Source organism: Phocoena sinus, chromosome 3, assembly GCF_008692025.1.
Source record: "Phocoena sinus isolate mPhoSin1 chromosome 3, mPhoSin1.pri, whole genome shotgun sequence".
Lineage (NCBI taxonomy): Eukaryota > Metazoa > Chordata > Mammalia > Artiodactyla > Phocoenidae > Phocoena > Phocoena sinus.
In genome coordinates, this window is record NC_045765.1 from 20,135,864 (window position 1) to 20,160,700 (window position 24,837).

At 55.1% G+C, this 24,837-nt stretch overlaps 2 protein-coding genes across 2 annotated transcripts in view; one reads left to right on the forward strand and one right to left on the reverse strand.

Moving 5' to 3' along the window:
- The first annotated feature begins 636 nt into the window (after window positions 1-636).
- Window positions 637-10,067, forward strand: GPRIN1 (G protein regulated inducer of neurite outgrowth 1). Its single transcript, XM_032626490.1, is given in 4 exon segments — window positions 637-808; window positions 5,992-6,059; window positions 7,032-7,230; window positions 7,233-10,067. Coding segments are annotated over 4 exon segments (3,168 nt in total). The 3' UTR covers window positions 9,962-10,067.
- Window positions 10,068-10,886: 819 nt separating this feature from the next.
- Window positions 10,887-24,837, reverse strand: part of CDHR2 (cadherin related family member 2) — a 38,094-nt gene continuing 24,143 nt past the window's right edge. Inside the window, exons 17-32 of the mRNA XM_032628965.1 lie at window positions 22,238-22,477; window positions 20,444-20,513; window positions 19,707-20,312; window positions 18,822-18,893; window positions 18,351-18,400; window positions 16,830-16,981; window positions 16,572-16,680; window positions 16,392-16,480; window positions 15,703-15,771; window positions 15,514-15,591; window positions 15,353-15,413; window positions 15,140-15,264; window positions 14,490-14,603; window positions 14,328-14,408; window positions 13,883-13,940; window positions 10,887-11,220 (exon numbers count right to left, since the gene is read on the reverse strand). Of these exons, the coding sequence (XP_032484856.1) occupies window positions 11,080-11,220; window positions 13,883-13,940; window positions 14,328-14,408; window positions 14,490-14,603; window positions 15,140-15,264; window positions 15,353-15,413; window positions 15,514-15,591; window positions 15,703-15,771; window positions 16,392-16,480; window positions 16,572-16,680; window positions 16,830-16,981; window positions 18,351-18,400; window positions 18,822-18,893; window positions 19,707-20,312; window positions 20,444-20,513; window positions 22,238-22,477 (2,115 nt within the window). The 3' untranslated portion in view covers window positions 10,887-11,079. The remainder of the gene's footprint in view (window positions 11,221-13,882; window positions 13,941-14,327; window positions 14,409-14,489; window positions 14,604-15,139; window positions 15,265-15,352; window positions 15,414-15,513; window positions 15,592-15,702; window positions 15,772-16,391; window positions 16,481-16,571; window positions 16,681-16,829; window positions 16,982-18,350; window positions 18,401-18,821; window positions 18,894-19,706; window positions 20,313-20,443; window positions 20,514-22,237; window positions 22,478-24,837) is intronic.

A 24,837-nucleotide genomic window follows, 5' to 3' on the forward strand; every position in this document is an offset into this window, starting at 1 on the left:
CGGGGCGCGGGTCTGGAGCGCGGAGCCGGCGCGGAGGACGGCGTAGCGGAGTCCGCGGGTCCGCCCGCCAGCCCTGCCGGAGGCAACCGAGGCAGCTCGGGCGGCGGCGGTGGCGGTGGCGGTAGCGGTAGCGGTGGCGGTGACGGGAGTCGGAGCGCAGCGCGCCGGGGAGACGGAACGGCGGCACAGCCGGGTAAGCGCCGCGCCTACACCTGCTGCCCGCTCCAGGCGGGCGGTGTCGACCGCCTTCTTCGGCTCGCGGCCGCCCCAGAGCCGCTGTCCAGGGTCCTCGAACCTCCTGGGTGGCGGGGTTTGGGCACCGTGCGCAGCGTGTGTCTGGCGTGCGCCCGGGTGAATGTACGCGCGCGGCCGGGGCGACGGGTGTCCATTTCCAGGTTCCACTCAGGGGCGGGGCGGGGGTGGGTCCGCAGTCCTGGCCGAGCACCCGAGGGGCCCTGCGGGCCAGCCCACCCTGTAAGACCCCGGCCCCGCTCCTGGCCTCGCCGCTGACTGCCGCTTTGTTTGGCGCGGTGGTGCGGGAGGGGACGCTTCCCGCCACCGCGGGGAGGGGTCCGCCCGCGTTGATTCATTTTCCCCCTGGAGCGAGCTCGGCGCTCGAGTGGCTCTATTGGCACCATGGAGCACATTCGCTGTCGCACGCTCAGTGTGGACTACACGCTGGGGCTCCATCACACACACTGTCACACACTCACCGCTCGAGGCCACAGGTCTACACCCACTGTGTCCCTTGATCATTCCAGCAGACTCATACGCATGGTCACCTGTGCACCCACCCCGTACACCTTTGGTACACACCCAGGCATAGCTACACATTCACACCAGCCATTGCCTATCACAGCACACTCAACTCAGCAATACTCCCCGATCACAAAGCACTCGCAGCCATCCTGCTCTGGCCTGCTTGCGCCTATTCACAGCTGCACGTCATGGTATCCCTCATGTACCTCCGGACCCGGGAGCAGGCGTGTCACACACTCCGTCACACACTTTTAGCTTGCTCTCCACACACACACACACACACCCACTCCTGCATGTCTAGTCTTGCTCTCCTGTGGATAGATGGACGGATGGTCTGGAGGCCATTTCTGGAAGGAAGACTGGTTATCACCCTTTGCTAGACTCCATCTCCCCTCCAGCCCCAGGGAGGAAGCTTTGCTGCTCTGAGGGTTGTAGGAGACAAGGGGATGAGAGGGTGAAGTACAGCACACCAGGATTGTAACACACACACACACACACTCTTTCTCACACACCTGCTGAAGTACCACAAGCCTTTGTCAATCTTATCACCATGGGAGGAGGTGTTTGCAGGTGCCTGGCGCCCTGGCTCCAATTAGGGAAGAAATCCTAAAAGGAAAATAACTGGCTGGTCAGGTCTCTGGGCCTGAGTGAGCACTCACAGGGGCTTCTCTGCCTGGGGGCAGGGCACAATCACTTGTGCACATACCCAGGCCACCTCTCCTATGAGTGAGGCTCTGAGGCCATGTGGCCACACATGTGCATACCCACAGGGTCCAAGTGGCCGCCATGAGACACAGGGCATTCTGCACATGTGTTGCACATGTGCACACCAAGTTCTTGAGCAGAAGGTAGGAGCCAGGCCCTGGCTCCCCAGGCTGGCCTAAGCTGGTGCAGATGTCCACAAGCCACCTAGGTGCTCTCCTGCGTGCTGGGTGAGCCAGCCCATACAACCGGGGGTCATTTCAATCTTTTACCTCAACCAGGCGGGAGAAGTGCGCAGGCTTATCTGCTCATAGGGTGTTCCCGAAGGTGGGTTCCCGCACGGAGGACACTCTTGCTTCCTTTCCTAGACGATCCCTCACACGGTTGCCTGTTAGGTCCAGGGGATTGGGAGGACCCTTGGCATGACCCTGAAGAGCAGAAAGGGGTCTTAAGAGCCAAGCATCGGTGTCCAGGATCTCAGCTGATACGAGTGGGAAGAGCCAGGCTTTGGATTCAGACAAAACAGGCTTTGAATTAGAGCCCCCCATCCCAGCTGTGTGCCCTTGGTCAAGTCTTTTCTCCCTCTGACCTCAGTGTCATCTGTGAAATGGGATGATAATGCCCCCCTCGTGAGATTGTTGTGGAGTCCAGGGGCTAAAATGAGCCTGAGAATGCTGCGTCCGGGGCTGAGCGCGCAGTGGGGGAGTGATGGAGCTGGGTTCCAGTAGGAGATGGGAGGTGAGGAGGTAGGGCCCCAGGCCTGAGTTGCCTTTTGGAGAAGAGGCTGGCCGATACCAAGGCTTCTTTGAGAACCAGGAAAAGTCTAGCAGAACTGTGAGCAGCAGAGCCTCTGGGAATGGTATCTTGGCAGCTCTTAAAGCCAGGGCTCTGCCAGCTCTACTAAATATAGCTACATCCTCTCCCCCATTTCACAGATTGGGAAATGGAGGTTCAGGGTGTGGAAAAACTCACCCAAAGTCATGTAGCAAGTCAATGATTAAGCTGGGGCTTGACCCCACATCTTTCTAACTCCCTGGCCAGGCTCTCCGTCCCAATCCGGGACCTTATCCCATATCAGAGAATTGTGACCTGAGAACTAAGCAGCCGGCCTCTTCCAGGAGGACTTTCGGAAGGGGTATGTTACCAGCTGGGCCATGCCTGCCTCTTGGAACCTTAGTTTCCTTCTCTGGAAAATGAGAACACAACATCTGCCTGGAAAGTGTATGGGATCTGCACATAATAAGCATAGTGAGGGCTTGAGGTCACCTCCCACCTTTCTTGGCATCTAGGTCAAGGGTCAAAACTCAGGTGACGGGGCTTCCCTGGTGGCGCAGTGGTTGAGAGTCCGCCTGCCGATGCAGGGGACACGGGTTCGTGCCCCGGTCCGGGAGGATCCCACATGCCGAGGAGCAGCTGGGCATAGCGGCTGAGCCTGCGCGTCCGGAGCCTGTGCTCCGCAGCGGGAGAGGCCACAACAGTGAGAGGCCCGCGAACCGCCAAAAAAAAAAAAACTCAGGTGACTACTGGCCAGGTGGGCAGCATGCATGAAGGGCTGCCGTAAGAAGGATGGTGCAAATCAGTGGCAGCGGGCAGTCAACCTCAGTGTCCAGGACACCACTGGGAGGGGTAGAGATGGTGGCTAATTGGAGAGTGTACCCCCAACTAAGGAAGTAGCCACTGCTTGGCTCCAGCTGACTGCTGCCGTGCAGGAATCACGCTCAGATTGCCAAGTTTTAGTTTTCCAAGAGAAGCTAGAAATCTTATTTTTACATGAAACCTTCTAATTTTTAAATGTTGATGACTAAATTCCTTAAAAAAATTTTTTTAAGCACTCCGAGTTAATCAAGCATGTCCAAGGGTGAGGTTTTGCCAGTTTGGGCCTGTGCTGCTGGCCCTCCCTCCCCTGCCCCCTCCTGGGAGCACAGCTGGGCTCTGACAGGCTGGGTAGATAAAAACAGGCCTTGCATGTACACAGCCCAGCCCTAAAGTAGCAGAGACGTGCACACCCCTCATCTTTAATTCTCCCTGCAGCCCTGTGGGAGCAGGGGGTAGGTTTGTTAGGGTCCCCAGTGAGGAGATGGGACTGGCCTGAGGTCACAGAGCTGGTAAATCAGGGAGCTGTCCCAACTTACTACCCATGCCTCACCAAGGGGTAGGGAGCCTGTTGGAGGGGCTGGTGTGAGAGGACCCCAGGGCTGAGCTACCAGGGGTGAAAGGAAGGGTGGTGAAGACTCAGCACACCTCCTATAGCCCTTGGTGACTCCTTCCAGTTCCAGCCCAAGCTCCCCATACACCCGCCATTTTTATGCTGTCGAAAACCAGATCCGAAGAATTGCAGCAGACCTCTCCTGTGTTTCAAACCTGTCTCCCAGCAGCCTCCTGGATATCTCCCCTATAAGTCCCCCAGGCACCCCAGTTCAACTTCCCAAAACCCAGTCCCGCGCCATCCTCTGCAAACTGCCCCTCCCCCCCATGCCCCCATTTTGGTGATAACCCTTATCCCCCCAAGTCTCATATGCCCAAAGCTTGGGGGACCCGGTCGTGAACAATACCAGCTGAGTCCCCATCCAGGGACCTGAGGGCTAGGCGGGGACTCAGAGGTGTAAAGGGCTACAAGCAGAATGACAAGAGTCTGGTTAGGGGCAGAACAAGAGGCCACAGGGACCCTGAGGAAGCTGGTGGGCAAAGAAGGCTCACTGGAGGAGGAGGCATTTAAACTGAGGACTGAAGGTTTAATAAGAGCCAAGCGGGAAGGTGTGTAGAGGCCAAGATTGGAAAGAATGTGAACCCATGGTTGAACCCAAAGAGCTTCCGTGTGTGTGTGTGTGTGTGTGTGTGTACACATGCTTTGGGGGATGGAGTGCATAATGAAAGATAAAGCCCAGCAGGTGAGTAAATACACAGGGGCTTAGAAGCACATTGAAGAGTTGGAACTTGACCCTATAAGTAACAGGGAGTCATTAAAAGTTTATTTTTTTTTCCTGTTTTTAAAAAAATATGTGCACCCAACCAAAATTCAAGTGTCGCAAAGGGGCATTCAAAAAAAGTCCCTTCCACCTCCAGATCCCTGGTCTCGCTTCACAAAGGCAATCACTGCTAAAAGTTTCATGGGTTTCCTTCCAGAAATTTTCTCTTTATAAATAAACCTACAGATGTGTATTTGTCCTTGTCCTTGCCTACCCGCATGGGATCCCACTAGCCATGCTATCCTCTGGCTTTTTTTCACTTAATTTATCTTGGGCATCTTTCCTCATCACTCCACACATTCTAACAGCTGTGGGGGAGGGGAGGTCCTCTGTGCTTGTCCCACATTTTACAAGCCCACTTCCTGGTTTTCTTCTCATCACCAGCCATGTTCTCAATGCACCATTTGTCTGTCTTCAAGACCACCCCGGAGGTGGGCTTGCTGGGCCAAATGCTGTATGCATTGTAAACTGACATGAATCGATAAATGTCCTTCCAAAAACATTACAACCAATTTACTTCCCCTGAAAAAGCAAGGAGGGTTTTGAGCCAAGGAGCGGCATGGTTGGACTAACATCATAGATAGGTCATTCAGTCATTCACTTAACGAATACTTATTGGGAGCCGCTTGCTTACTATGTGCCAGTCATTGTTCTCAACCCTGAGACCACATCAGTGAACACAGCAAAGTCCCCACACTTCCGGAGATGACATTCTGATGGGAGAGACAAATCACGAGCAATAAACAAACATATGCAATATGGTGGCTGGAGACAGGTACCATGAAGAAAAACTGATCGGGGCAAGGGGGATGGAAAGCGTCAGCCAGTATTGTGAAGGAGGCTATTTTACACAGGTTGGGTCAGGGAAAGCTTCAGGGAGATGCAGATGTTGGGAAGGAAAGCATTTCAGGCAGAGGAGACAGCGAGTGCAAAGGCCCCAAGGCAGTGGGTTCAAGGATCAGCGGGGCAGCCAGGGTGACTGAAGCAGGGTAATCACAGGAGAGCAGTAGGAGACAAGGCCAAGAGCGGTGACGGGGCCAGAAAATGGCAGGAACTTGTGGGCTATGGTAAGGAGTTTACTTCTACATTGCATGAGATGGCGAGACATTGCATGGTTCTGGGCAAAGGAGGGACGTGATCTACCTTGAGTTTTACTAAGATCCCTCTGGTTCCTGTGTTGAGAAAAAACTATATGGGGTGAAGGAAAAAGCAAGGAGAATCCAGGTGGGAGAAGGTGCAGGTTTGGCTCAGGGTAGTGGCCAAATTCTCGATATATTTTGAAGGTAGATCCATTATGTTTTGCTGATGATGGGATGCCGGGTGTGAGAAAAAGTCAAGGGATATTGGCCTGAGCACCAGCAATATGGCTTTGGAGAAGATGGCAGGAGGAAGAGGTCTGGGGGGAATTGGGAACTCTGCTTGCTTTGGCCGCTGAGTGTATAATAAAACAGAGTTGCATGCAGATCCAGCTGCCTGCCAGACCCTCTCCCTGGATATCCCCCAGGCACCACACACTCAACTTGTCCAAAATGCAACTCCCCCTTTTCCCGGATCTGTCGTCCAGCACCCGCCACCCTAGCCAGCATCCTGCAGGCCACCCCCACCATCACCTCTTACCGCCAGCTGGTTCCTGTTAGTTTCCCTCAGACCTCTCAATCCTGCCAACTCTTCATTCCCACAACCTTCGCTGTACCATCTCTCATCTAGACTGTCGCAGAGAAGGGGCTGGGTAAACGAATGAAGAATTAGATGAATGAGAGATTGAATAAATGATTGGCCAGCCCCTCCCCTCCAGCCTCCACACCATCCCTGAGCAACCTTTGAAAACACACATTTCAGACTGTGTCCTTTCCTTGACTGTAAACCATTCCCATCTCCCCAGGGCCTACACAGACATAAACTGGTGATCAGCAGACATATTTTGTTTGGGCCACATACTGGTTTTTATTTTTTTAATCTTGAATTAATTGGGATATTTTACAGTAAACTTCTATATTTCCCACTTCTGACTGATACTACTAAGATGCATTTCTCCAGGGCAGTACTTGGCTGATGGAGTATGGCTCCCCCTTTAGACAGGGCATGTGCTCTCCACTTTGCCTTAGTCCCCACCACTCCCTACTGTTCTGTACCCAGTCTGTTTCCCTCAATTAAATTACCTACCTGGCTCCTATGGCATCAGAATTTGTGACCCATGGCCTAAAGGAGAAAAGCATAACTTCTAGGTAGCATGTTGCATGGGGTGGGCTGATAAGGGAGGGGTGATGTTAGATGGACTGGAAAAGTTAGACTGTGGCCAAGTTGTGAAGGGCCTTGAATGCCATTTTAGGAAGCCTGACCTTTATCCAGAGGGCCACTGGGAGCAGTGAAGCAGGGGAATGACATAGTTGGGTTCATGTTTTTAGCCCAGACCCTATGGGGCAGGAGGGGACCAGACAAAGGCAGAGAACGTGGTGAGAAGCCCCGCCTGCTAGAAAGAGAGTGAGAAGGAGGAGGCCCAGATGGAGGCTCCTCCCCACTGGATCCCCTCTGAGTCTGAGTCTGCTCTCTCTGTGTTTCAGAACCAGACAGAAACCTGGGGCCCAAGCATGGTCATGAGGGCAGCTGGGCAGCGCTGAAGACCCAGCCTGGCTCCAGCTGCTTCGAAAGGACTCCAGCCCCCCAGGACCCCAGCCCACAGCCCTCTGCTGCCCACAGGATGGGAGCCTGGGGGCTGGGAGCCCGGCCATGAGGGACTGCTGCCCCTCCCAGCAAAAGGCCAGCCCTGCACCCCCAAGGCACACTCCTGCCCAAAGCCCAGGCATGGACACAGCAACCCCACTGGGGCTGGGGAAAGGGCATCCTGCTCTGAGGGCCCTGGCAGGAGTTTGGCCTTCCCCTCCCTGACCTGCATCCCTCCCCAAGAGGCAGCCACCAAGGAGACATTAGGGACACATGGAGCCTTGATCTCAGGGACACCAGAAACCACCTTCTCTGGGAAGCCAGAGCCTGTGTCCTCAGTGAAAACTGACCCTTCATCCTCAGAAAACAGAAATCCTATGTTATTTCAGAAGATGGATTCCAAGTCTTCAAAGCAGGCAGATTCCATTTCCATAGGAAAAGAAGATGCCGGGTCCTTGAGGAAGGCAGATCCCATGTTTACAGGAAAGACGGAGCCTGTGGCTTCTGGAAGGATGGATCCTGTGACCCCAAGAAAGGAGGATCCTGGATCATTGGGAAAGGTAGATCCTGAGTGCTCCAGCAAGGTGGATACAATGTCTGCAAGGAAGGAGTATCCTGTATCCTTGGGCAAAGTGGATCCTGCATTCCCAGAAAAGGAGGAGCCCAGGTATTCAGGAAAAGACCTTCAAGTGTCCTCGGAAGAGGTGGGTCCTGCATCTGCGGGAAAGACAGATCTTGTATCCTTGGGAAAGAAAGATCCTGAGCTATCTGAAAAGGTGGATCCCATGTGCTTGGAAAACACGGATTCTCCATCTGTAGGAAAGACAGATCCCGGGTCCTTGGGAATGCTGACTCCAGGGTCATCAGGCAAAATCCAGCCTGTATCCCCTGGAACAGTGGCTCTGGGGTCATCTGGAAGGGTGGATCCTACTCACTTAGGGATGACAGAGCCTGCATCTATGGTTAATGCAGAAACCGTGTCCTCTACAAAAGAGGACCCTCAGTTCCTGGGAAAGATGGATCCTGCCTCCTCAGGAAAGCAAGAGTCCATGTCTATGAGAATGACAAAAACCATGTCTACTGGACAGGTGGATCCCATGTTTTCAGGAAGGATGGATCCTACATCTTTGAAAAACATGGACCCTGTGTCTTCAGGCAAGACGGGTCCAGTTTCTTTGGGAAAAGTGGATCCTGTGTCCTCAGGAAAGCCAGAGCCCTTTTCTCCTGGACAAGCAGAACTGATGTCTGTGGGAAAGACAGAAACTGCATCCTCAAGAAAGGAGGACCCAGTGTCCTCCAGAAAGGGTGATCCCATTTCTGTGGGAAATACAAAAACATCATCTTCTGGAAAAGTGAATCCTGAATCATCAGGAAAGACAGACCCTGTGTCCTCAGGCCCAGCGGGTCCCCCATCCTCTGTAAAAACTGAGGCAGTGACTGGGAGAAAAGCAGATCCACTATCTTCAGAAACGTCAGGTCCTGTGGCCCCTGGAAAGGTGGGTCTCACGGCCTCAGGGAAGGCTGATCCCCCCACCTTGGGTAAAGTGGACCCTGTATGCAAGGGAAAGGCAGAAACTGCTCCCCCTGGAGACATGAACTCCGAGTCTGCAGGAAAGGTGGCCCCCACGACCCTAGGAAAAACAGTCCAGGCATCCTCGGGAAAAGCAGAAGCTGTCCCAGAGGGAAAGGTGGATCCTCTGCCTCTAGAGAAGGGCAATCCTATGAACTCCACGAAGGTGGATCCCAGGGCTTCAGGGAAAGCAGAACCCAAGTCTGAGGGCAAAGCAGAAACAAGGCCCCCTGGGCAGGAGGGCACCGCCTCATCAGGAAAAGCAGAGGCTAAATCTTTGCAGGAGAAGCCGCTGACCTCGGAGAAGGGGGATCCTGGATCCTCTATTGTCTCTGGGAAGTTGGAGCCTGTAGCCCTGGGGAAGACTGACTCTGCGCCTCAGGGAAAAGGGGAACCCCCATCCTCGGGGAAGCAGGCCCACCTGACCCTGGAGAAGGCGGAGGCCTCCTCCTCCAGGCAGGCAGATGACAAACCCTGCGGCTCCGCTTCTTACCCCGCGGATAGCGGGGGTCGCGTGGAGCCAGCGCCACTGCCCAGCTCCGAGGCCTGCAGCCTTGGCCAGAAGGACCCGGCGGCCGCTAGGGCCGAGAGAAACCCGGGCCTGGAGGCCGTAGCGCCGTCGCCGGGGCCGCGAACTCGCGACAACTTCACCAAGGCGCCGTCGTGGGAGGCGAGCGCCACGCCGCCACGCGAGGACGCGGGCACGCAGGCGGGCTCGCAGGCCTGTGTGTCGGTGGCCGTGAGCCCCATGTCTCCGCAGGACGGCGGGGGCGGCTTGGCCTTCAGCTTCCAGGCGGCGCCGCGCGCACCCAGCCCCGCGCCCAGGCCGCCCTCTCGCCGGGACGCGGGCCTACAGGTGTCACTGGGCGCCGCCGAGACGCGCTCCGTGGCCACGGAGCCCATGACGCCGCAGGCCGCCGCGCCGCCCGCCTTCCCCGAAGTGCGGGTGCGGCCGGGCTCCGCACTGGCAGCCGCCGTGGCGCCCCCAGAGGCCGCTGAGCCGGTGCGCGACGTGAGCTGGGACGAAAAGGGCATGACGTGGGAGGTGTACGGCGCCGCCATGGAGGTGGAGGTACTGGGCATGGCCATCCAGAAGCATCTGGAGCGACAGATCGAGGAGCACGGCCGCCAAGGGGCGCCCGCGGCGCCGCCCGCTGCGCGTCAGGGCCCGGGCCGTACGGGCTCCGTGCGCACCGCGCCCCCAGAGGGCGCAGCGAAGCGCCCACCCGGCCTCTTCCGCGCGCTGCTGCAGAGTGTGCGCCGGCCGCGGTGCTGCTCACGGGCCGGGCCCACGGCCGAGTGATCTGCTCCCCTTTTGTACGCCCGGGTTTCCAACCTTCTCAGGCTCCCTTCTTGACCCCAGACCCCTAGAAGGGATCCCCTCGACGCGTGACAGGCCTCCGAGGGGCGGGCAGCCTCTAGGGTCTTATCCTGTCTTTCCAGCCCCCTCCCCTCCTAAACACACAAATGAACGCCCTCTACCCGGCTCCCTCGTGGTCATGAGCCCACGAACCCAGCCCTGACACCCCACTGTCCCCTCACAGCCCTCAGTTCCACCCCCTCCCGGTCACACTGGGCGACCTCTGGGGACCCGCTCAGCACCCACGCTCCCAGCCCTGAGAGCTGAGGCAGGCTCCTGAGATGTCCAGACTGGTGCACTGTGGTCTCCAGCGGCGGCCAGGTCCCCAGAACGGGAGAGACTGTGTACAAAAACCCCAAGTGTGCGAGGATTGACATGTGAGACCCCCGATGTGCAAGGCCCCGGGTGTATGCGAGTGCATGTCCATGCAGCGGGCTGGCCCCATGGCCTGGGCATCTCTTGCATGCTGGTAGTTGTCCCCAGTTCCTGTCTCCCCCTCACCTGGCCCAATCCCCAACCCTATCCCCACCCCCACTGGACACTGGTCCACAATTCCCAGACAGGCCAAAGGCAGCTGCAGGAGTGCCCTGGGGGCGCAGCTGAGTCACAGAAAGGGGAGAGGGCTCAGACCGGTCCGGGGATCAGAGTCAGAGGCTCACAGACAGCCTGGGTGGCAACTGGTCTTGGGTATTGGGGGCAGGATGGAGAGCTCATTCTACAACCACAGTAGTCCCTGAAAGACCACCCTCTCCAGCCCTCGGTCCCCCAGTGCTGTGAGCCCCACAAGTCCCTTGTGACAACTCAGTTCCCGTGTCCCACCCCTCCAGCCGCGGTTTTTGGCTACAAACTGTCACAATATATACATTGGTAATAAAATACTCCCCCAACTCTTGTCAGCTGTGATTGGCTACAAGCAGACGGGGGTGGAGCAACATGATATCTTATTATGTTCGGGGAGGGGTAGGTATAATTTGGGGGTAACAAGGCCTCTTCCAAGGTGACCCAGAAGAGTGGGGGCCCATGTGGGGCTCTGTGGCCAGGGTCCTGTGGCAGGGCCCCCATCACAGGTCTGTGGTATTCAGGCCAGTGTTGGTGAAGGCCAGCTCCTCCTTCTGCTGTCCACGTGTGCCCACCTTCATTCCTGACAGCACTCTGTTCAGGGGCTCTGGATCCGGCCCCATCAGACTGTGCAGGGGCTCCGTCTGTGGGAAGAGGGAGGGCCAAGATGGGGTGATCTCCCCAGTCCTTAGGAGAGTGGGTGGCCCTTCAAGCCCACGACCAGATGGCTCCTTGGCTGGGGCCTCAGTTTCCTGACTGTCCCAGAGGGGGCCATGGATACTGGTGGTACAGATGGGCTCAGGTGAAGGGGAGGGCCTAGGGGGTCTACTCTGGCCTTTGCCCACCCATGGACATGGTGGCATTTGGGTGTTCTGCCCAGTCCTGAATGATGCCAGGCCCTGTGTCCTGTGCCAAGGAGCCAGTCCAGCACAGTTCCTGTCACCTGTACCTCATGGCAGGCACCGTGCTGGGCACAACCATCCATCACCTGAGGTACCCACAGGACCCCCAAGGGAGGGATCATGTCCCCCACTTTACAGATGCGGAAATTGAGGCTCGGAGCGCTCTCTGTCCAGGAAGGGACAGAGCGGTGTTTGGACCGCTGGTCTTGCTGGCTGTAAAGCCTGTCCATGGCTCAGCGCTGCTCCTGGCTGAGTTTGGCAGGTCCTTCTGCCACCCCAGAGGGACATGTCACACCCAGGATCCCACCTGCAGGCCATCATGGCACACACTCTCTCGTCTCCTGCCTTTCCTCTTACCCCTCCCCATGTGATGTGTCACACCCTCACAAGAATCCCTCCTGCGGACCAGCCAGGCCCCAAGGCTCAGCTACTCCACCACATAGACACCCACGGGGACAGAGCCTCCACCACCTCCATCCTCCCCAGGGCACACGAAGGGCTTTTTCCAGACTGGGACTGTTCCAGTCCCTGGTAAACAGTGGAACACGTGAGGGGCCCCAGGAGGGACTAAACGTTGTGCCTGAGCTTCCCAGAGCCCTCTACACAGATCCCCAGTGGGAGCATTTGGCGCAGTACAGCCCAGGAAGTGCAGCCTGGCCCGGGAGACAGGATACCTGGGTTCTGGGCTGCCCTGGCCTTGCAAGCTTTCTGACCTTGGGCAGCTCAGCACCCCTCCCTGGCCTTGTTTGCTTGAAAAGTTTGGATTGGATGGGCCCTCAGATCTCACAGACCTTCCACACAAACATTTACGGAAGTCTTAGGTGAGTCAGGGCACCAAGGGATCTGTGGAAGGAAGCCCCACCTGCGTTCCCCACCCAGAGACCCCAAGGCCCACCTACCACTGCAGGAGTTGGGGTGGAGCCTCGGGCAGCTTCTCAGAAACTGAACAACCCCCTGCCATTGCAGGATTGGCTCTTTCTTGGCTTTGAAGACTCTTAGCGGCCTGGCCCCCTCTCCCTTTCCAGACTCAGAGCTCCCTGAACCTCCTCAGCCCACAGGTCCAGCCCCACTGCTGGGGTCTCTGACTCCACTCCCCTCTGGGGGTCAGCTTTGGCCTCCACCAGGGCCTACCTGCTGGGTCACAAGCTCCAGCCCACAAGACTGCTCCTTTCTGCCTCAGTTCCCCCCAGATATGTTTATTGGAGTTTTTGCCCCAAACCATCTTGAACCAGAGATGAGCCATCCACCCAGAGGCCTCCTGCACTGCCTGGCAGCCTGGACCACCATTGATGACCCCCATCCTTGGGGGTCCATTTGGAGGCCTCCATGTTACAGCCAGGTCCCTGGGCAGCATTCTGATATTTTAACACCCACGAGAGGCTTTGGTTGACCAAATCTTTCCAAGTAAGGGGTCCTCAAGGGAAAATAAGTCCTGAATCATGAGGAACAGCAAGGGACCCCCTGGAAGGGCAGGGCCCGGCTGAGGGCAGGACCCAAAGTAGGGTGGATAAGGTGAATGGTGGGTGGATATCCACCCCTACGCACGCGTGCGCGCAAACACACACACACACACACACACACACACACACACACACACACACACACACAGAGAGAGAACCGCAGACTATAAAAGCTCAGTGGGTCTCAGAGCTTCTACTCCAGTGGTGGTTTTCAGAGTGGGAAGGAGAGGGTAGTTCCTTCTGGTTCTGGCGTCCCATCCCCCATTCAGCCCTCTGATCTACTCTCCTACTTTCGTGGTTCTCACTCCTGCCTGCACATTAGAACCCCAGAAGCTTTAGCAGCACCTTCTTGCCCAGGCCCACCCCAGCTATCTGATCAGAATCTCTGAGCTGTGACCTGGCATCCTCAGGTCTAAAGAGCTCCCCACGTGATTCCAGTCAGCAGCCCAGGCTGCACAAATGCTTGGTCTAACTGAACCAACTAACCTATTGAATAAATGATGGTATTGTTGTTCATCTGAGCCTACCTTTGCTCCCTGGCTAGATTATGTTCATCTCTGGATCTCCTCCCCCTGCCCCACCAGCTTTTATATAAAGGATATAAAGGGAGGGAACCAGATTCCTGACCACTCGTTTTATGCCAGATCGTTTTCATACCCACTCTTATTTCATCCTCACAGCAGTCCTGCATATTTGGTGTTCTGATCCCCATTTATAGATGAGAAAACTGAGAACCAGAGGGAAGAATTCACCCACCCAGGGTCACAGTTAATGAGTAGGGGAGCAAGGATCGGGCCCCATTCCAAAGCCGTGGGGTTTCCCAGGGCCGGATGCAGACACACCCATGGCAGCAGGAGGTCCCTCGAGCTCTGTCCTGAAACCCACCCCTTCAGAGAAGAGCCCCAAGTCAGAAGCCCCAGGCACCAGCTCATCCCCCATCTTGCCTTGATTTCCTGCCTGCTCTTTTCCAGATCCACAGAGTTGTCATCCAGGGAGTTGAGGCTGAAAGGGAGGTAATGGAGCTCAGAGAGTTGGCAGGCCCAGCCCTCCCTATCTCTGGCCAACAGCTACCCCTGCCATCACCACCACCATCACCATCACTACCTCGACTACCACCTCACCACCACTACCATCACCACCACCATTACCACCATTGCCATCACCACCATCATCACCACCACCATTACCACCACCATCACTGTCACCACTACCACCATCACCATTACCACCACTGCCATCACCACCATCATCACCACCACCACCATCACCATCACCACTACCACCATCACCATCAGCACCATCGCCATCACCATCATCACCATCACTACCATCACTGTCACCATCACCATTACCACCACCATAACTACCACTACAACCAGCACTGCTCACCTGACGTGGTCCAAGTCACTGGAGGAAGACTGGGACTCGAAGCCCAGGTCCTTGGTGGGGAGGTTCAGCACGGGATTGGCACTGGAAAGAAGGCCCAGTCAAGCGACCGTGGGCCTCAACCACCCCATGGGGCCTCTTACCCATCCTTCGACCCCCACTTACCGCTCAGTGTTGTACACGTTAGTCCCGGGGATGGCAGAGACTGGGGGCGTCACCCCCGCCGCTGTCTTCCGGGCCTCCTTGGAAGCCTTCAGAGCCCGAAGTTTCCGGTGGTAGCTGGGGGGAACATGGCGGGGGGGCATCACTATTTTCCCTGCACACCTACTGTGTGCCCAGTGCAGGCCCTGAGAGTGTGACTTCACAACAACCCTGGCAGGTGGGAGTGTTAGCTCCATTTAACAGAGGGTACAAGGAAGAACCAGAGAAGGGAAATGATTTGCTGAAGAACGCGCAGCTGACCAGTGGCAAAGCCTAGAATCAAACCCAGATGTGGCTACTGGCTTCATATGTATTGGAAAGGTGAAAAGAAGCAGCATTTATTAAATGTATAGTATGTGCCAGACACCTTGCTCGGTATGAAATGCACATGGTTCCCTTGAATGCTTTGAGGAATCTAGTGTCATGCCCATTCTGCAAATGAGGAAACTGAGGCTTGGGGAGGGGAGTTTAACATACCCAAGAGGTCATAACGGGTCACCTGGGGTTGAATACAGATGTACCTGACACCTAAACCCCAGGTCTTTCTACCCCTCAGATATCTTGGGTGGTGGGAGAGGCGAGGTTGAAGACACAGGGGGTGATGGGAGCAGCACCTCTTCTGGGTACACACGAGGACCGTGGTCATGATCACGATGACCAGCAGCAAAGCCACTCCCAATCCTATGACGGCGTTATGGAGCGTGTCCGGCAACTCTGACTCCTGGCTCTCCTGGGGGCCCTGGAGAAGAAGGATTGTGATGGGGGAGGATGTAGGGTCAACACCCCCCTCCTCACCCCCCTGTTACCTCCACCCTGCCGACACTCACCAGCACCACCAGCCCCAGCTGCAGCAGCTTGGTCAGGGAGTCCTTGTCATTCCGGATCGTCCTGGCCACAGAGCCCCGCTCAGGCCCGAGGGACGTTGGCATCCCCATCCCCCAGGCTTCCTGCTTACCCTCCTGCCCACCCCAAGGGCAGCCCCACTCACACACTCAGCTGATCACGGGTCAAGGCTGACCCATTTGAGAAGACAAAGTAGGCATCGAGGTAGGAACGGCCTCGGGCCCTGGAATGGGGCAGAGGTGAAGCCAGCAGTGCAGAACCACCAGACAGGCAGGCCCCTCCTACTGCTGGTCCTCTCTTCTTCGCCCCAACCACCGGTCCTGTGGGCACTCACCGAGCCATGGATTCTATGTCCTGAATGTTCACAATGTAGACAGTAGTCCTGGTCGCCTGGACAAGAGCCCTGCAAAGGGGGCAGGTGTCACAGAGGGCTGGGGTAGGGGCCTTAGCCCAGGCCTGTGGCCAGGGCTCTGCCAGTGGAATTAGGGATTGTGTGAGGGGCACCACCTCTGGACAGCTCCATTGGCTAAGCAAGTTGCACTTCTGTGCAAATTAGACAAGGATGCCCCTTCCTCTGGGACTGGGTTTCCAGTTTAGCAAGCAGAGTGCCCTTGTGCGATGCACAGCCTTTGCAACTGTACATGGCAGCCCTATTTAGGCCTGTCTTTGCCCAGGCAACCATAGGCTTCTGGGGACAGGCAGAAAGGAAGTGCAAGTACAGGTACAGGGTCAAAGACAAGGACACTACCTAATGCACTGTGGTAACCTAAATGAGAGGGGAGTCCAAAAGGGAGGGGACATCTGTATGTGTATGGCTCATTCATTTTGTTGTGCAGTGGAGGCTAACACAACGTTGTAAAGCAACCATACTCCAGTAAAAATTAATTTTAAATAAAAGACAAGGACAAGGTCAAGTGTGGGTCAGGGACAGGGTTAGGAGATATGCCATCCAGGTTTCTGTCAGGGACCAGGCTGCCAGGCCGTGTTTTTCCCCACAGGTCCCTCCCAGCTCCCCAGACCTACGCCTTAATCTCTTGCGTGTTGGCGCCCACCTCCTCCTTGCTCGTGGAGAACTGCAGCCTCACACGGTAACTCTGGTCCACAGTGAAGAGCTACAGAAAGAGGGTAGGGGGAAGATGAGGCACAGGGGACCCAGGGGTTGGCAGAGGGCACTAGGAACTGAAGGCAGAACCCGACACTCACATTTAGGGTGATTTTGGCTTCCTGGGCAGGACTCTCAGATGGCCTGTCCTGGGCCTTGACCGTCACTTGGTAAGTTCCTTGGAGAGTGGAATCAAGGTTGGTCACCAGCCTATGGAAGGTAGGAGAGCAGAGCTCAGTCTTGAAACCCAAGCTGAAGTCTCCTTGGAACCTCCCGGTACACCTCCCAGGACGAGGAACTCACTGCCTTGAGGCCCTGCTTGGCTCCCCCCACCCCATCCAGGGGCTGCCCACAGTTACTCAATGTTGCCAATGAACACGCTGGCCTCCAAGGAAGTGGAGACACGGAAGAAGCCCTGGAAAGGGATCGTGGCACCATCCTTAGCGATGAAATCCACTTGGAAGATGGAGAACAGGATGGCCCCATTGTTCCCTGAGTCATTGTCTCTGGCCTAGGAGCAAGGGCGAACAACAACTGCGGACCAGGCCAGGTCAGGCACCCCTCCATCCCCAGCAGGAGTCTGAGGCCAGGGTGGCCTGGGAGGCTGGTCCCCATGATCTCTATCAGCCTTCCCCAGGCCACTGACCAAATGCTTTAAACAAACAGTGTTTGAACAAGTCCCTGCTTCTGGCGCCCCAGCTCAACAGGTCATTGCCCAAAGTCCTTCCCGTGTGGAAATCCCACCCTGCTCTCCCCCACCCCCACCACTGCCACACACACACACACAAGCTCAGGGACACTCAGATTTCCTGGGCACCCACTGTGTGCCAGTCACCTTCCCTTAGATCCCTCGTTTCAGTGCTTGCTAACATGAGTACGAATTCCCCTAGTGGACCACAAAATGATGGGGGGAGAGGGCACAAGCAATTTTATTCATTCTAGTGCCTTTTAGAGAAGAATATAACCAACACACAGAGCTGTGAGTCCACTGACGTCACTTTTCAGGATGAGGCCAAAGCTGGTGTTTATGTTTCAAAAAGCAGTCCATTTAAAGAAAATTGTTCAAAGCCATGGCCAGACTCATGACATTAGAATGCAATTGGCTGTAGACCGGAAAACTGAATGTTTAAGCCTAGAAAGAACCTAGAGAGGGAGAATCACTATCCCCCTTTTATGGGAGAATGCCGGGGTTCTGAGAGAGACCCTGTCCTGCCCACAGGCACACACAGCTCTAAGTGGGGAGGGCCAGGCCCATCCATCTCCACACCTGTGCCCTTTCCACAGCACAGGGCGCGATGCCCACATATAACCCATCTCTTAACCCTAAGGAGTTACTGCAAAGAACTGACAGCTCCTTGTCCAGGAGGGAAAGTGAGTTCCAGAAAGGTGTGGCAGCTCCCCAGCTCAGTAAGAGGCCCAGCCAGGCCCAGGCCCCAGGGCTGTGTGGGAGGCCACACCACCCGCCCCCCCTGCACGTCATAGCTGCCACCCTCTAATAAACACATACAATGCCATAAAAATTGAAAGTATTTTTACAATTTTGCTCTGAAAATTATTTAATATGAGGAACTTGTTTAATTTACAGTTACTATGATTTCTCTGTAATACTCCAGAATTCTGGTGTAGTGAGAAAACCACTGCAAGTGATTTTTACGGTCATGAAATTTTTATGAATACTACATTTAACAGTTAATGGAGTTTAATCATATCAATTAAGCAGGTGTTCATTTCCATTCTGAGGTTTTCTTTTCATAGGTCGGAGCCAATAGATTTTCTTTCTAGTGTTAAAACATTCTGGGGGCAGCTGAAGGACCTAAAGGCCTAGGCCCTGTGTCTCCTGGAGCTAATGTGAATGACAAAGTTTGGAGCCAAGGACTTACCTGGACAGAAGCCACCTGCTGGTTGGGTATCACAAGTTCTGGGATGATCACTACAGGTGTGGACAGGAAGAGGTCAGTGGGGTCAGGACCAGTGCCCAATTGGCCAAGTGCTGACCGTAAGCCCAGCTCAGGGCTCATCCCACCAAACCTGCCCTTAACCTCTCTACCACCAGAGACCCCCATTACAACTACCCCTAAGCCGTTAAGTTAGCAGGTCCTCCACCTCTCATTGTGCAGATGGGGAAACTGAGGCCCAGAGAAGGAGGGCCTGGCCCAGGGTCAGATGTGAGTTGGGACAGAGCTGGGGTGAAAACTCAGGTCTCCCCTCCTGTTGAAACCCTGAGGGAGAGGCAGGGTTGGAGGCCTTCTTCCCAGTGCACACCTGGGGTCTGAGGAGCATCTGTGGGAGTTGCCCAAAGGTAGTCCTGGAAGAGTACAGTGTGGGTGGGGAGGGAGGGGCTTGCTGCTTACCAAAAGTCTTATTCTCAGGCAGAAAGTAGGGTGCATTGTCATTCACATCCTCGATGGTGATGGGGAGGCTTCCTAGGGGGGAAATGTTGGCTGGCCTTGGTATCTAAGCAAAGACCTGACCCAGAAAGCCTCATCCTCAGTCTTGCTCCTAGCAGCCTCCCTCCCATGCATCACCCATGCTCAGTCCCCTCCCCTGCTCCTGACTCAGTCTCCTCTGGCCTTCGCAGGAGGGAGCATCCTCCCCAGACCTCAGAAAGGATAAGCAACTTGTCCAAAGTCACACAGCAAGAGCAGTGGGCCAAGACTGAGTCCAACCCAGGTATGTCCCACCTGACCATAACATTATTCTGACACTTACTAGCTGTGTAATCTAGATTATTGAACTGCCTCAGTTTCCTCATCTATAAAATTGGATAGGGACCACCTACCACATGGATTGTGTGGGAATAAAATGAAGAAATGCTTGCAAGGTACCTGGCATAGCTCTTGGCTGTAGTAAGGATTCAATATACGCTAGCTGTTAATATGATTGTTATTGCTACTTGGTGTCAGAGGTGGGATCTGAGTGCACATCTGGCTCTGAAGTGTGCTCTTTCTTTTATGCTGTCTCACAACGTAATAGCATTAATTAAGTGCTTACTATGTGCCAAACACTGCATGAAATGCTTTACATATATATTCTCATTTAATCTTCACAGCCAACCTACTACCCAGCTCCACTTGATAGATGGGGCTACTAAAGCTAGGGGAGGTGTCATGACTTTCCCAGTGGAACAGCTGGTAAGGGCTGGAGCCACAATTTGAGCCCAGACCTTGCAGGTGCCAGTTCTTTCCCACAGCCCCTATGTTACAGCCTGCTGAGCCCTGCAGGCCAGGCTGCCTCACCATTGTCACTGTAGGCTTGGAAGCGGGGGTCCGTTGTGAGGTCATAGGCCCGCACAACCAGCGTGACCAGGTCACAGGTCTCATAGTCGATGACCTCACTCTGATGGATGAACACAGAGCCGTTGGCCAGCACAGAGAACCAGCCATGGCACAGACTGCCCACGTCGACCCCGGCCTTGGTACAGATGACGTTCACAAGCTGTACCTCCACCTGGGACATGGTGTCCCTGTCCTGAGCCACCACCTCAGCCACTATACCATGCTGCGAGCCATTCTCAGCCACACGGATGCCCCGGAGCGAGGTTGAGTCCAGGGTGGGTGGCACGTCATTCACGTCCTCCACATTCACGAGGACTTTTGCCGTGGCGTCACGCCCCTGGGGGTCTGGGCTCTCAGCACTCACTGTCAGATTGAAGAAGTCCTGTGTCTCGTAGTCCAGGCTCACGTCCAAGGGCAGCCAGAGGTGGCCCTCTGCCAGCCCAGACCCCAGCACCAAGCCTCGGATCAAGAAGTTGTTGGCACCACCCCCTGATAGGCTGAAGCTGATGCGGTTGTTGGCTTCTGTCTGGTCTGCATCCCAGGCCTCCACCACGCCCACCACCACGCCTGTGAATGAGGGGCAGAGTGTGGAGGAACCCCTGACCTGGCCACTGGGGGCATCCTCTGTCCTCACTCCCCTTGGGGGCTTCAGGCCTGCCCTCAAAGGGGTTGCATATCCTGGCCGAGGGAGGACTTACCTGGGTCTCTCTCCCTCACTGAGAAGGAATAGCTGGACTGGTTGAAGATGGGAAGATTATCATTGATGTCCTGCAGACAGAGGCAGTTCTGAGCCCAGGGAACTCAGGAGACCCCAGGTTCAGCATCCCCAGAGCCAGTCTGAGAAGCCCATACTTCCCCTGGCCCGAGGCCCAGACTCTCTGTCCAGGTCTCCTCAGACAGCACCGGCCGCTTCCTAGATGATGGAACAGGCTTCAAGCAGACAGAACTCACCCAGACCCCACCCCCGGGGCTCAGAGGTCTGTGGCGGCACTCTGAAGTTTGGTGTACACTCTGTTTCCCTGTGCACCACTCAGAGCCGTCTTAGACCCTGCTCTTGGGAGGGATAGTTCTGAGTCCCCACCTGTGTCCCTGTCTGGCCCAGCTTGACTCCCCATCTCTCGGATTTATTGGGTTGGCCCCAATACCACCATGATCCCACAAAGGCCCAAGATTTCCCTGGTCCCCTCCTTTCTCCTCCAGCCCTCGGTCAACCCCAAGACACTCACTCTGTGCTCAGGTGGGGCTGGGCTGGGGGTACCTGCCAGGGCTTGACCTGGTCCTGTCCTGAGACGTCCGCTGTGTTCTGTTCTTGCCTTCCCTCTCCAGCCCTGGTCGCCCCGCCCAGACAGAGTGCTGCCCCTGTTGTCACAGCATCAGGCCAACTCTGCCTGTGCTTCCTCCCCTGACGCTGGTGCGTGCTGGGCGCCCTTGGCTTTCCCAGTCCTTCCCCAGGATGGCCCAGAGGTGTCTGCTTTTGCTTTCAGCTTTTTCTAAATAATGGTAGAGAGAACATCTTTGAAAACTGAGCCCTCTCCCCCTTAACTAGATGCAATTTCTGATGGCAGTTTCCCAGCGATGGCATTACTGCCTCCGGGCACATGGCCAGCTGCACTCTCAAGGTCGTCCTAACTCACAGGAGGGGCTAAGAGCACAGCTCTGAGTTCAGTCCAGCTCCACCTCTTCCTCACATGTGACTTTGACCTCTCTGGGCCTCAATATCTTCATCTGCAAAGTGGAGTGGTCCTCCCTACTTACAGAGCTCATGGGTGTGAAAGGACTCTTCTCGCTCAGGAAATGCAATTTTGCTTTCTTCCTTCTCTGAGGCCTACTTCCACCCCAAAGACAGCTGGCAAGTCCTCATCCGACTTCTGTTTCTCTATTTTCCCTGAGGTCTCATTCTGATCCTTGTGGGAAAGCGGCACATCCCAACCCAGTGGGAAACAGGGCTGCTGTGTGGGGTGGTTCAGGCTGTGCACTGCACAACCCGAGGGGGCACCAACCACATTGTGGACATCATAGAGGAAGGTGCCTGTGACCCAGTGGCGGCCTTAGAACCAGACAGACTGGATTCAAAACCCCATTCTGTGACCCGAGGCAGGCTACAGAACCTCTGTGTGCCTTAGTCCCTTGATCAATAAAATGGTGCTAAACAATCCCTCCCTTGCAGGACCAGGTATACACTGAGTGTATTCTCTGGGCCAGGCATTCTTTGAAACACTTTCCATTTTTTAACTTGTTTTATATTATTTTCATCCCCATTTTACAGATGAGGAACTTGAGAACACAGGGAAGTTGAGCGATTGCCTAAGACCACACAACAAATGAGCCAGGATTCTGACCCATCAGCTTGGCTCCAGAACTCTTTTACCCACCGCACTGCAAAGGGCAGAAATGTGACTTGAGTTGGGAGGACGGAGAGCTGGCCATCTGCTCAGGGGCCCCCCAGTACAGGGCTCATCCTGGACCCTGTCCCCGGCGGAGCCAGACCTTACCTCCACAGTGACGGTGACATTAACGTCAGTCCAGAGGGCAGGCTCGCCACAATCAGATACGCGCACGGTCAGCACGATGCGGCCCCCCAGGGTGGGGTTGATGGCCTCTCGGTCCAAGGGCCCCAGATTTCTGAGGATCCCTTTGTCGGGGTCCACTGAGAAGTTGTGGCTGTAGGGGCTGCTCAGCAGGCTGAAGCGCAGAAGGCTGTGGTTGGTGCCTGGCTGGTCATCGTCGTGAGCCTGTGCAGGTAAGCAGGGTTGGGACATCAGCCATCAGGTGCTCCTCGGCCCCGGCCCCTGCCCTGCAGTCTGGACTCTCCCTCCAGCGCTGGCCCATGAGGGCAGTAACTGGGCCTAAAGCCAGAGGGATGCTCCCCAATCTCCCAGTCTCAGTCTTGCATCTGAGAGGGACAGACCACCAGCTCTCAAGAGCTTTTGAGGTCTGAAACCTTGAGGTCACTCATTCATCCCACAAATGTTTACCTACTACATGCTCAGCCCTGTTCTAGGTACTGGGAATAGAGCCACGATCAAGACAGTTCCCTTATGGCAAGGGAGGAGTGGGGGCAGTATAATATAGACAGTCGAAGTTTAAAATAAACACAAATAAGTGTATGTGTGTGGACTTCCCTAGTGGCGCAGTGGTTAAGAATCCGCCTGCCAATGCGGGGGACACGGGTACGAGCCCCGGTCTGGGAAGATCCCACATGCCGCGGAGCAACTAAGCCCGTGCGCCACAACTACTGAGCTTGTGCTCTGGAACCTGTGAGCCACAACTACTGAAGCCCGCGCGCCTAGAGCCTGTGCTCCGCAGCAAGAGAAGCCACTCGCTCATCGCAGCGAAGAGTAGCCCCCGCTCAACGCAATTGCAGAAAAACTTCACACAGCAGTGAAGACCCAACGCAGCCATAAATTTAAAAAAAAAAAAAAAAAAGTGTGGGGGAATTCCCTGGTGGCCTAGTGGTTAGGATTCTGGGCTTACACTGCTGTAGCCCGGGTTCAAGCCCTGGTTGGAGAACTGAAATCCCACAAGCCATGCGGCACAGCCAAATAAATAAATAAGTGTGAAGTCCAACAAGATTCTGACTTTCCCGTGATGACTACTTCAGTGCTGTATTTTTTAAATAGCTGAAATTCTTCATCCAATCTGTGTGTGTGTGTGTGTGTGTGTGTGTGTGTGTGTTTCTGTCCTACCAAGGTCGTGAACACATGTGTGCTTTTGGGGTGATCCAGCATGGAGAGCACAAGATGCTCTTCCCTGCCACCAGGCCTTTGCACATGCACATGAATGCCCTCTACACCTTGTCTGCTTGACTCCAGGTCAGATTGGTGCCTCCCCTGGTCCTCCACAACCCCTGTGCTACCTTCAGTACAGCAAAAGTGACACCCTTGGATGATGGTCCGCCACCCTCCCTGAAGGCAGGAATTATGGTGGGTTCATCTCGGAGGACCCAGGGCCCAGCAAAGGGCCTGGTGCATAGTAGGTGCTCAGCAAACATGGCTTTGAATACAGAGCTAGGCTAGTCCCACTTGGATCCAATTCTTTCCCCTCCTCTCTGCCCACTGCCACCTTCAGGTTTTTGTTTCAGATCTGTTGGGATCGTGTTTATGAAATGAAAAACTCTGTCTGTTCATTCCTTGGCACTCTGAACTCAGGCTGGTTAATTCACCAAGCACTTCTCAGGGCTCACACTGGGCACCACGGTTCTGGCAGCAGATCTGAAATGCTCCTGCCCCAAAGAGCTCACAGACCAGGGTGAGGAGCACTGAGGTGCATGAAGGAAGGCCCAGGTTTCAGCACTGCCACTGACTGGCCGTATAACCACAGAAAAGTCACTTAACCTCTTTGAGCCTCGGTTTTCTCCTTCCGTGAAATGGGGAGCATTAGAGCACCTACTTCATAAGTTTGTCAAGAGATCAGGGATGGGAATGTACTCCAGAAACCACAAGCCCCAGAAAGACGGGAGGGCTCCACGGCCATGTGATTGTCATTCCGAGGACCTGGTTTCTCAATTCTCACAAGATCCCCTTACAGATGACTCAGTGGAGAAGCTTCTGAAGGCCTCAGAATCAGGGGAGAAGCTTCTTTCCAGTGTTCCTCTGGAGCCAGTAGTGCGTTTTTATCTCACAGAGTCTGTGAACCTGACCACTGATCTCATTTCCATTTTTGCTTTGGCCATTAGGAAGCTCATAACTGAGTATTCAGCCCACTCTTAGCAATTGTATGGCTTCTACCTTTGTGCACTTTAAAAAAATACCGTCCTTATTTTCTCTTTTCCCTTATTTCTTTTATCACACTTTTAAATCTAAGCCACCTCAAATCCTTTTTGGAATGAGGCAGGCGTCTGAATTTAAAAGAGCAATATGTTTCTGAGGGCTTGCTCTGTGCTAGGCCTTGTGCCGAGCACTTTACATCCGTTATGACCCAGGGAATAAGTACTGAGATGGTCTTCATTTCCCAAAGAAGAAACGGAGGCCCAGAGAGACTGAGTGACTTTCTCAGGACTACACAGCAGAGCCCAGATTCCAACCCAGGACCAGCATGACTACAGAGGCAGGCCTGATGCCTTGTGCCCCTCCCACCCATCAGCTACAGGCCG